The sequence below is a fragment of the Osmerus eperlanus genome, chromosome 23 (assembly GCF_963692335.1).
Source record: "Osmerus eperlanus chromosome 23, fOsmEpe2.1, whole genome shotgun sequence".
Lineage (NCBI taxonomy): Eukaryota > Metazoa > Chordata > Actinopteri > Osmeriformes > Osmeridae > Osmerus > Osmerus eperlanus.
In genome coordinates this window covers 106,295-118,382 of record NC_085040.1, presented here as the reverse complement: position 1 = coordinate 118,382, position 12,088 = coordinate 106,295, and the positions used below count along the sequence as shown (strand labels likewise).

At 47.9% G+C, this 12,088-nt stretch overlaps 2 protein-coding genes across 3 annotated transcripts in view; both read right to left on the bottom strand.

The window, feature by feature from the left end:
• The window catches only part of nfxl1 (nuclear transcription factor, X-box binding-like 1), a 15,121-nt gene extending 11,920 nt beyond the window's left edge, over positions 1–3,201 (bottom strand). Inside the window, 7 exon segments of the mRNA XM_062449923.1 lie at positions 1–23; positions 165–343; positions 973–1,100; positions 1,275–1,384; positions 1,930–2,115; positions 2,195–2,393; positions 3,078–3,201. The exon segment at positions 1–23 is cut by the window's left edge and continues 139 nt beyond it. Of these exon segments, the coding sequence (XP_062305907.1) occupies positions 1–23; positions 165–343; positions 973–1,100; positions 1,275–1,384; positions 1,930–2,115; positions 2,195–2,384 (816 nt within the window). The 5' untranslated portion in view covers positions 2,385–2,393; positions 3,078–3,201.
• Positions 3,202–3,559: 358 nt separating this feature from the next.
• On the bottom strand, positions 3,560–11,010 carry cnga1b (cyclic nucleotide gated channel subunit alpha 1b). 2 transcript variants are annotated; one of them, XM_062449779.1, is made up of 12 exons: positions 10,852–11,010; positions 10,097–10,209; positions 9,796–9,852; positions 9,585–9,650; positions 9,216–9,338; positions 7,888–7,992; positions 7,478–7,584; positions 7,161–7,335; positions 5,946–6,255; positions 5,557–5,835; positions 5,034–5,441; positions 3,560–4,541 (listed from the first exon to the last, which is right to left on the bottom strand). In XM_062449779.1, the coding sequence occupies exons 2-12, from the start codon at positions 10,195–10,197 to the stop codon at positions 4,326–4,328; spliced, it is 1,947 nt and encodes a 648-aa protein (XP_062305763.1). In that variant the 5' UTR covers positions 10,198–10,209; positions 10,852–11,010; the 3' UTR covers positions 3,560–4,325. The 2 variants fall into 2 exon arrangements, with proteins under 2 accessions (XP_062305763.1, XP_062305764.1); XM_062449780.1 differs by having other exon boundaries at positions 10,794–11,005.
• Positions 11,011–12,088: the final 1,078 nt, after the last annotated feature.

The following is a 12,088-nucleotide window of genomic DNA, read 5'->3' as shown; positions in this document are numbered from 1 at the left end:
CTTAGGACAGGGGGGGCAGGGGCCTGGAACACACACACACAGATATACACATACAGAGAAACACACAGCAACAACTAAATATATTTTCTTTGTTTTCCATTATTATCACTCAAGTGTGTGTGTGTGTGTGTGTGTGTGTGTGTGTGAGAGTGTGTGTGTGTTACCTGGGTGGCAGAGCAGCAGACACCTGTGTCCACAGCTGGGTTTGAGGGCACGGTCACACACCTGTCCACAGGAGTGTGGGAGGAGCCAGGGGTCTGGGGGCGGGTCCTGCACCTTCCCACAGTAACACACGTACCTGTTAGGAGTCTGGCTGGGGGGGTACTCCTGCCTGCACTTAGGACTGGGGGGGGGTTAAGAGAAGGTAGATTGCCATTACCACCAGGTATGTTTGTGTAGGCACGCATGTGTGTGTCCTAACCAAGGCCAGGGATGTGTGTGTGTGTGTGTACTGACCAGGGCCAGGGGTGTGTGTGTGTGTGTGTGTACTGACCAGGGCCAGGGGTGTGTGTGTGTGTACTGACCAGGGCCAGGGGTGTGTGTGTGTGTGTGTGTACTGACCAGGGCCAGGGGTGTGTGTGTGTGTACTGACCAGGGCCAGGGGTGTGTGTGTGTGTACTGACCAGGGCCAGGGGTGTGTGTGTGTGTGTGTGTACTGACCAGGGCCAGGGGTGTGTGTGTGTGTACTGACCAGGGCCAGGGGTGTGTGTGTGTGTGTGTGTACTGACCAGGGCCAGGGGTGTGTGTGTGTGTGTGTGTGTGTGTGTGTGTGTGTGTGTGTGTGTGTGTGTGTGTGTGTGTGTGTGTACTGACCAGGGCCATGGGTGGGTGTGTGTGTGTGTGTGTGTGTGTGTGTGTGTGTGTACTGACCAGGGCCAGGGGTGTGTGTGTGTGTGTGTGTGTGTGTGTGTGTGTGTACTGACCAGGGCCAGGGGTGTGTGTGTGTGTGTGTGTGTGTGTGTGTGTACTGACCAGGGCCAGGGCAGGTCCTGGCTGGCTGGGTCCTCCAGTGTGAGGCTGTGCAGCAGCACGCTGTCTGTGGCCCACTTCTGGATGCAGGGAACATGGAACAGGGAGAAACACCCGGAACAGCTCCACACCTGAGGAGGGGGGGCGGGGGTGAGTATGAGTGAAGGTGTGAGACAGTGTGTGTGTAAAAGTGTGTGAGTATGAGCATATGTGTGTGTGAGTATGAGTGTGTGCATGCATGAGAGAGAGAGCGCCTCGCAGCCTGGCCTCCTGACAGTGTGTGTGTGTGTGTGTGTGTGCCTCACAGCCTGGGTCCTCCTGACAGAGGCGATGCAGACGAGGCAGGTGAGGGCTCCTGACTGGAAGGCATCACTCAGGTACTGACGAGTCCTCTGGAGATCACTCACATCTCCTCCTGGGGGAGAGAGGGAGGGAGAGGGATGGAGAGGGGTGGAGAGGGGTGGAGAGGGGTGGAGAGGGATGGAGAGGGGTGGAGAGGGGTGGAGAGGGGTGGAGAGGGGTGGAGAGGGATGGAGAGGGATGGAGAGGGAGGGAGAGGGAGGGAGAGGGGTGGAGAGGGGTGGAGAGGGGTGGAGAGGGATGGAGAGGGGTGGAGAGGGGTGGAGAGGGATGGAGAGGGGTGGAGAGGGGTGGAGAGGGATGGAGGGATGGAGAGGGGTGGAAGGGGAGATGAAGAGAGAGAGATGAAGAGAGAGAGAACCTAAAGATCATATGCTGGACCACCAGTATTCAAGTTGTGTTACTACATACATATTCTGGATGAAAGGACACACACAAGACTCTCTGTATTAGGCTGCACTCTACATGTCCAGAAAGTTAATTTCTCACACACACGTACACTAATTGAATAAGACTGTGTGTGATGTTATGTCAAAAGCCTACAGCCTGCGTCAAAAGACTGTGTGAGTGTGTGTGTTAGAGTGTGTGAGTGTGTGTTACCCGTCTGGTCTGTGTAGGTGGTGAAGGTAGATGCCAGGATCTTCCCTCTCTGGCCATCCTTTGCCTGAGTCTCTTCCTCATCATCTTCATCAGAGGAGGAGGAGCTACACTGGCTCTTCACCAATCGCTGGGCAGCTTCCTGGTTGGACCTCCTGACCTCATCAAACTTGGACTGTGATGACACACCTGTCAATCAAAAACCACGAACAATGATCATGCAGTCGATCACACACACACACACACACACACACACACACACACTCACCTGGTCCCTTACCCTGTGCAGATTGGGGGGCCGTGTTGGTGTCACCCCCCCCTCCCCGGCCCCTCCCCCCTCCAGACCAGACGCCCCTAGGGGCCTGGGTCCTCATGCTCTCCTTCTGGGGTTGTGCCCCTGGACCCTGACCCTGGCCTCGCCCACGACCCCGACCCTGCTGACGCCAGGCCGGCTCCATGACAAACACCTGTGACATCACAACCGTAACCGCAGAGAGCTCTTCAGTGATTGGTTATGGAGCTTCCTTCCTTGCCGTTTAAAAGTTGTACCGTTGAGTTACAACTAGATAGCGGTACTGTGGCTAGCTACGGTCCTAGCGGTACTGTGGCTAGTTAGGATGCTTATGCTTATGGTCGGAACCTTACGTCAGAGTATTTACTTTAAAATCATCGTTTTAACGTTTAGTGGTTGGTAACAACGGTTTTCTGGCAGATATTACTGAAATTGAGCTAAAAATCGATGTACTCTACGCTTTCCTGACGCTGTACTTGCACTAGCTACTGCTATGATTGCGAAACATTTTTGCAACCGTTATGTGTGACGTGTCCACATACCAAAGGGTCAACAGTAACGTGTACTGTACTGTGGTCGGTTTAACGGGGACAGTCCGTTCTCTCGAGTCTCGTACTGCTGTGTAAAGTTCTCGTCGGTGCTACAGTATAACTAGCTAGCTTGCCGTCTAGCTAGTATGGTATGGTAGTATGTCAATGTGATATTTGATGAGAAATTTAGAGCTTTCTTCTCCTTGATGGAACAGATGATAGTGAAACAATTCCAATGAAAGAATCTTGCAAGTGCAAATTCCGGATTAAGATTAATTCACGTTAAATAGTTGAATTCAAGCAGCGGGCTTGGTAGCTATACAACTCACCGACAGCGTTCCTTACGATGCACCTTGTTGACATGCGCGAATCCTTCGCGGAGCACTCTGGGACATGTAGTGCACACTTGCCATTCAATCGTACAGGACTGCGCGTCTCAAAAACTACATTTCCTAACGTAAGTGTCACCGAGGGGCTGTGCAACGTGTCACACGCCGGACAGAAAGCTCATTCATATTAAATTCGAATCTTGACATACTACATCATACTTCCTTAGTATCTATTGAACAAATTGTGAATACATGAGTTAAACTACTTCATGTGATTTAACAAAATCCTCATCCTCCAAGTACAAATCTTATACCAACTGCCTGGTGTGACTTAGTCACCATATTCTGTCATAACACTGCATTGGATTTCTTGTAAATTACCTTGGCTATTTAAATTACTTTATTATTTCTTGAACCTGCTACATGGTCGCCATATTTTGTCCCTGCCTTAGAGCCAGGTTGTGACAGATAACAAAGAGACATTGTTTACTTATAAAATGTCTTTATTGCATGAGAGTGCATTAGCATAATCCTGCCATTTGCGGGAGCTCTACAACACTGCTACTCACACAGAATACAAGTTTATTAATCCAGAGTACCACTGATGGGATTGGAACAGCTTTAACTGTAGTAGACTGTCTGTCTGTCTACCTGCCTGTCTATCTGCCTGTCTGTCTACCTGCCTGTCTGTCTGTCGATGTCTACCTGTCTGTCTCTGTCTGCCTGTCTGTGTGTGTGTGTGTGTTTGTCTGTCTGTTTGTCTGTCTGTCTGTCTGTTTGTATGCAATAAGATGATTGCCTGTTACATTAAACAGAAAGTTCAAAGAGATGGAGAGGGGAGGGGTAAGAAGGAGGGGGGGGGGGGGTAAGGGTGGTAGATGGGGCAGGGGGGAGCGGTGGGGGAGAGATAAATACTAATCTCTACATGCCTAATACAAGCATCTTTAAAATGTAACTTGACAACATTATTCCAATCCACAGTAACAACTGTACTTTAATCTTTGGTTGTAGAAGACTAGAGCATTACAAGTTCCCCCGCAGAGCGCAACAACACCCTCCATCACCTTTGATCCTTATTACTACCCTGCTGTGGCAAGCCCCTACCTCTTACATCACATCCTGCATCAGCGCTTTCCTTTCTCCCAGCATGCACTGCTCTTCCTGTAGAAGGTCCTACGAGGAGTGTCTCAGTGTCTCCGGAAATCTCCTCCCACTCCACTCATCCCTCCTTTCATCTCTTCTCCTCCCCTACTTCCTCTCCTCCTCTGCGGGGGCCTCGGGGGCAGGGGCCTCGGGGGGGACGATCTTCTTCTCCAGCCGGGTGACTCTGCGCTTCAGCTTCCCCTGCAGGGCCTCCTGCTGAGCGAGCAGCCGGGCGCAGCGTGTCTGCAGGGCGTCCAGCATCGACGCCATCTTCTCCACCTTCTCCTCCATGTCCTTGGGGTCTGGGCCCTGCATGGCCACCTGAACACACATGCGTAGAGATAAACACATGCATGTGTAGTGCAGTGCAGGAATGTAACTAGCATGTATCAGGTATGTAACCAGCATGTAACAGGCATGTAAACAGCGTGTACCAGGTATGTGACATGCATGTACCAGGTATGTAACCAGCATCTACCAGGCATGTAAACAGCATGTACCAGGCATGTAACTAGCATGTACCAGGCATGTAAAGAGTGTGTAGCAGGCATGTAAACAGCGTGTAGCAGGAATGTAACCAGCATGTACCAGGCATGTATAGAGCGTGTAGCAGGCATGTAACCAGCATGTACCAGGCATGTAAAGAGCGTGTAGCAGGCATGTAAAGAGTGTGTAGCAGGCATGTATAGAGCGTGTAGCAGGCATGTAACCAGCATGTACCAGGCATGTAAAGAGCGTGTAGCAGGCATGTAACCAGCGTGTAGCAGGCATGTAACCAGCATGTACCAGGCATATAAAAAGCGTGTAGCGTACCTCCAGGTCGAGCAGGCCGTCCTTCATCAGGATCTGCCTGCCCTTCTCCTCCAGCATGGCCTTGGCGTCCGGGTACTCCGTCATGGCCTCCATCAGGTCGTCCTTGGTGAGGCAGAACAGATCGGAGTAGCCGATGCTGCGTATGTTGGCGGTCCTGCGGTTCCCTGCCCGGCTGCCCTTGATGGCCATGATGCTGATCTCCCCGAAGTAGCTCCCGTCACTAAGGACCACAAACTGCTTGATGCCGTCGTCAGCGACAACCGCCAGCTTGCCTTCCTTGATGATGTACATCTCGCGGCCGATGTCTCCCTTCTTGCAGATGTAGTCTCCGGGGCTGTACACCTGCGGCTGCAGCTTGAGCACCAGCTCCACCAGTAGCCCTGCCTCGCAGTCTGCAAAGATACGCACCTGGGGGAGGGTTAGGTGTGTGTACATGTGTGTGCGTGTATATATGTGTGTATATATGTGTGTGTATATGTGTGTGTGTGTATATGTGTGTGTGTGTGTGAGCCCCGCTCCCTACCTTCTTCAGGGTGTCCAGGTGGACGTTGATGGCGATCTCTGCCCTCAGCTTGTCAGGAAGGAACTTCAGCACCTCCCTCTCGTCCACAGCCTTCTTATTGGTCCACAGGTAGTCAAACCACTTGATCACCCGCTTCTCCAGGTCCTTGGTCACCTTGCGGAAGCTCATGTACTGCTTGATGGCGTCGATGCGCGCCTGAAAGTCTGCCCTGGCCGCGTTCATGTTGGTGATCATGGAGCCCACGTTTCCCACGATGGTGGCAAAGATCAGCACTCCCACCTGGAGGAGGAGGGGGTTAATGAGGCAGTGAATCTCTCTACAATGAATCAATAAATCAATATGTGGGGTAAATATTAATATATATCTCTACAACAGCAACAGTGACCCACCAGGAAGTCTGTGACCACGAAGAAGTACTCGGAGTTCTGTACGGGTGGTGGAGTCTCTCCTATGGTGGTGAGGGTGAGCGTGGACCAGTACATGCTGTAGGCATACTTCCTCACCAGGCGCCCAAACTCCGGGTGCGACACGTTGGGGTAGACGAAGGCGTCGGAGCCGAAGCCGATGGCCTTTGACACAGAGTAGTACAGGCAGGCGTTCCAGTGGATGATGATGACGATGTACATCACCAGGTTGGAGATACGCAGAACGTTGGGGAAGTTGGTCCGTGTCTCTGTGCGCTGGAAGAACTCCAGCATCCTGGTGGAGGGGAGAGAGGAGGGCAGGTTACACCCGCAGACAAACATGTAGACACACAGGGACAGACAGACATGTAGACACACAGGGACAGACAGACATGTAGACACACAGGGACAGACAGACATGTAGACACACAGGGACAGACAGACATGTAGACACACAGGGACAGACAGACATGTAGACACACAGGGACAGACAGACATGTAGACACACAGGGACAGACAGACAGACATGTAGACACACAGGGACAGACAGACAGACATGTAGACACACAGGGACAGACAGACATGTAGACACACAGGGACAGGCAGACATGTAGACACACAGGGACAGACAGACATGTAGACACACAGGGACAGACAGACATGTAGACACACAGGGACAGACAGACAGACATGTAGACACACAGGGACAGACAGACAGACATGTAGACACACAGGGACAGACAAACATGTAGTCACACAGGGACAGACAGACAGACAGACATGTAGACACACAGGGACAGACAGACAGACAGACATGTAGACACACAGGGACAGACAGACAAACATGTAGACACACAGGAACAGACAGACATGTAGACACACAGGGACAGACAGACAGACATGTAGACACACAGGGACAGACATGTAGACAGACATGTAGACACACAGGGACAGACAGACATGTAGACACACAGGGACAGACAGACATGTAGACACACAGGGACAGACAGACAAACATGTAGACACACAGGGACAGACAGACATGTAGACACACAGGGACAGACAGACATGTAGACACACAGGGACAGACAGACAGACATGTAGACACACAGGGACAGACAGACAGACAGACATGTAGACACACAGGGACAGACAGACAGACATGTAGACACACAGGGACAGACAGACAGGTCCTCCTACCGGTTGATCCTGAAGAGCTTGTTGAGGCGTATCTCTGGGTAGTTGATCCCTAGGGCCAGGTAGAACACATCAGTGGGAACCATGGAGACCAGGTCCAGCTTGAACTGCAGGCTGTTGAAGTAACGATCTCTCAGCTTCTTCTCATCCTTCACCAGCAGGCCCTGCTCCAGGTACCCTGGACACACACACACAGACTCACATTTATAATACACAAATATAAGTATGTGTGAGTGTGAGTGTGCGTGTGTGGGTGTGTGTGTGTGTGAGTGTGCGCGTGTGTGTGTGTGTGTGTGTGTGCGTGCGTGTGTGTTACTCACCGGTCCGAGTCCTGAAGAACATGTCAGCCACGTAGATGACGTCAGAAGTGTAGTCGAGGATGAACCAGTAGACCAGGTATTCTAGCTGCAGCTCCTCAAAACACGCTCTGCACACACACACACACATGCACACACACATGCACACACACACACATACACACTCATCAAGGGGTTTGAAATGTTTTTTGTGTGTGTGTGTGGGGGGGTGAGAGTGTGTGTGTTTGTGTGTATATGTGTGTGTGTGGGGTTGAGAGTGTGTGTGTGTGTGTGTGGGGGGGGTGAGAGTGTGTGTGTGTGTGGGGGGGGGGGGTGAGAGTGTGTGTGTGTGTTTGTGTGTATATGTGTGTGTGTGGGGTTGAGAGTGTGTGTGTGTAAGTGTGTTTATGTGGAGTTGAGAGTGTGTGTGTTACCTGGCTATTATGAGGGTCCAGTTGTACATGACAGGCATGGTGATAATGAATAGCCAGTTGTAGTAAATGTTTCCTGCTGGATCTATGGCTGTGATCTCTTTTGGACTGTGGGCACACACACACACACACAATAGTATGGTACGTCTTGAATGAAAGCAGATTAATAATAATAATATAATACCAATAATACAATAATAATACAATGTATTGTATCAATATCAATAATAACTATAACAATAATAATACAAATGAAATAACAAAAGTAGTAGTAATAATCAAATAAAAGTAATAATAACTAGAGAGGGTGTGGGGTGTGCTTGCGTCGGTTGCAAATGGTAAGTTTTTTAAACTTAAATTGTATAAGTCATATTTGGGTAATTAAAATAAGCATGCATACTTATTATGTATGAAGATTACACAGATTAAAAAGTTTACATTTGTTGCTGCTCATTTACCCTTCTAAAATAATAGGGGGGTCTAATGAAATAGTCTTTTGTAGCCCTGCATGTTTATCTTCTCCAAATGACTGGGTTGACAAAACATAAGTTGATAACCTGTCACTATAAGGTCAGTCACTGCTGCTGTTGCTAGCCAAACTTCACTGAGGGGATTGTTTGAATGCGCTGGAAATGAAAAAGTTTTTTTATGTATATTTGAGTCCCTACATTTGTAGATATAGCCCTACATTTCAACTATATGGAAACGGATTATGAGGTCAAATATGGAGCTAAATCAGGGCCAAATGTTTTGTTAATTCGAAAAACAAAATCTATAGTTGAAAAACTAAAGCTTGACATTGAAAATGTAAGTTTTGGTCTAAAACTTGAAAAAAAAAACATTTATTCAAACAAAAAATAAGTGTACCAATTTTTTGAATGTTGAATAAAGTTTCGATAAATTTCTGGAATTATTTTTAATAAATTATTAATTTTAAATTTTCACTTTTATATTTTCACAGTTTCACATTTCATGTTTTCAGATTCAAAGCTTTGTTTTTTACGTCTTAAAATTTGTTTTTGAGTTTCATTTTTTTTTTTTTTTTTTTTTTGACTTTTGGCCCCGATTTTGCGTAGGGGGCGTGGCTTCAACTCAGAGGCGGGAATTATGAGTGACAATCTCGGCTACGAATGGCTCAAGGCTGTTCACACCAGATGCACATTTCTCCGCGCTGGTCAAAAGGGGGTGGGAAAATAAAGAATAATCAAGAATAAATAAATATATATGAGAGAGAACCATGGTTGTGCTCGCCGAAGGCAGGCACACCCAATAACAGTAGTAATAATAATAATAATAGTAATAATAATAATAAACACGTTTCTTCAGCTCACGCTTCTGCTTTGGCTTTCTCCTCCTTCTCTTTCTTCTCCTTCTCCTCCTTCTCTTTCTTCTCCTTCTCCTCCTTCTCTTTCTTCTCCTGCTCTTTTCTCTCCCGTTTCTCCTGCTTTTCTTTCCTATAGGAAGAGAGAGAGAGGGATGAGAGCGGGAGAGACAGGGATAGAGAGGAGAGAAAGAGACAGAGATAGAGAGGAGAGAAAGAGACAGAGAGACAGAGAGAGAGAGAGAGAGAGGGAGGGAGGGAGGGAGGGAGGGAGGGAGGGAGGGATGAGAGCGGGAGAGACAGGGATAGAGAGGAGAGAAAGAGAGAGAGGGAGGGAGGGAGGGAGGGTGTGGTGTTTGGAGGGACAGGTTCTTCTTACTCCCTCTTCTCTTTTCTCTCCTTCTTTTCTTTCTTTTCTTTCTTCTTCTTCTTCTTCTCTTCTTCCCTGGGGTCAAAGCTCAAGTCATTACATAACAAATGACTCAGACAAACAGTATGTGAGTGTGTGTGTGTGTGTGTGTGTGTGTGTGTGTGTGTGTGTGTGTGAGTGTGTGTGTGAGTGTGTGTGTGTGTGACAGAGAGTTTCTTACTCTTCATTGTTGTTGCTGTTGTTGATGTTGAACAGAACTGGCCCGCTCCGTGTGGAGCTGGAGAGAAACATCCCAGAAGAACATCACCCTGTGCTAGCTTCCAGGTTCTAGGCTAAAGGTTCTAGGTTCTAGGTTCTAGGCTGTGGGTTGTAGACTCTAGGCTGTAAGTTGTAGGTTCTAGGTTCTAGGCTAAAGGTTCTAGGTTCTAGGCTGTGGGTTGTAGACTCTAGGCTGTAAGTTGTAGGTTCTAGGCTAAAGGTTCTAGGTTGTGGGTTCCAGGCTGTATGTTCTAGGTTCTCACCCGTGTTCCTCCTCCATGTCTGTTAGGATGATGCGGGGCAGGATCAAGGTGGGGGCGGAGCCGGTGGGGGCGGGGCCAGCTGGGGTCACCCGTACTGACATGGGAAGTACTTCCTGTTTTCTGTCAGGGATAGAAGAGAGGAGAGGAGAAGAAAGGAGAGGAGAAGAGGAGGAGAGAGGAGAGGGGGAGAGAGGAGAAAAGGAGAGAGGAGAGGAGGAGAGAGGAGAGGAGGAGAGAGGAGAAGAGGAGAGAGAAGAGGAGAGGACGTGTGTTGTTACTAAGAGACGTGTGTTTGCTAAGGACAATGTGTAGTTGTTGAGAGACAGTTGCCAGGGGGGGAAATTCCAAGCTCTAAGTCTTGTATGACAGAGAACAGGATATGTTAGTTGCTAGGCAACGGAGAATTAAACACGACTTGGCAGGCTGATCGTCATGGTAATGAGAAGTGACAGTTGCTAGGTCACTCAGGGTTGTCATGTCAACTATCAATATCCTTCATAATATCATCAATACAACTTTCAATATCCTTTATAATGTCATCAAAACAACTATCAATATCCTTTATAATATCGTCAATACAACTGTCCATATCATTCCCAATATCACCATGACACCTGTCAACATCATCAATAATACAGAGCTGTTCATGTTGCTATGAGCAGTGTTGCTACGGTGACAGAGCCAGCAGTCCTCATACCTGATGAGGTGATGTTGTCGTGGGAACGCTGGTGGGATGCAGGGGTCGGTTTACTCACCTGGCACTAAGAAACGCTAATCACAGAATCCTGGGGATGGTGTCGACCAATCGGGACGCAAGCATATCATCATGGTAACCGCGCCGGCCCACCCCAGTCCTGAAGGCTTCCGAGCAAGGGAATGTTCCTCCAGGAGAGAGGAGAGAGAGAGGGAAGGTGAGAGGGAAGGAGAGCGCGAGGGCTAGTTCAGGATGGTTTTCCCAGAGTTCATCTGGGTTCCAGGCACAATGACCCTCAGTGGGATTACTGGATTAACATGGGGAACACACACACACACACACTCTTATAACCACACACACACTCTTATAACTACACACACACTCTTATAACTACACACACACTCTTATAACTACACACACACTCTTATAACTACACACACACTCTTATACTTATACTCTTATACTCTTATAACCACACACACACTCTTATAACTACACACACACTCTTATAACTACACACACACTCTTATAACCACACACACACTCTTATAACTACACACACACTCTTATAACTACACACACACTCTTATAACTACACACACACTCTTATAACTACACACACACTCTTATAACTACACACACACTCTTATAACTACACACACACTCTTATAACCACACACACACTCTTATAACTACACACACACACTCTTATAACTACACACACACTCTTATAACTACACACACACTCTTATAACTACACACACACTCTTATAGCTACACACACACTCTTATAACTACACACACACTCTTATAACTACACACACACTCTTATAACTACACACACACTCTTATAACCACACACACACTCTTATAACCACACACACACTCTTATAACTACACACACACACTCTTATAACCACACACACACACTCTTATAACCACACACACACTCTTATAACTACACACACACTCTTATAACCACACACACACACTCTTATAACCACACACACACTCTTATAACCACACACACACTCTTATAACTACACACACACTTTTATAACTACACACACACTTTTATAACTACACACACACTCTTATAACCACACACACACACTCTTATAACCACACACACACACTCTTATAACCACACACACACACTCTTATAACCACACACACACACTCTTATAACCACACACACTCTTATAACTACACACACACTCTTATAACCACACACACACACTCTTATAACCACACACACACTCTTATAACCACACACACACACACACACACACACTCTT

Coding starts and splice junctions, on each gene's coding strand:
- cnga1b (XM_062449779.1), bottom strand. CDS start 10,197: ATGTCAGTACGGGTGACCCCAGCTGGCCCCGCCCCCACCGGCTCCGCC. Junction 7,336..7,477: donor GTTCTTCAGGACTCGGACCG/GTGAGTAACACA, acceptor GTGTGTGTCCAG/GGTACCTGGAGCAGGGCCTG. Junction 5,836..5,945: donor TCGTGGTCACAGACTTCCTG/GTGGGTCACTGT, acceptor CTCCTCCTCCAG/GTGGGAGTGCTGATCTTTGC.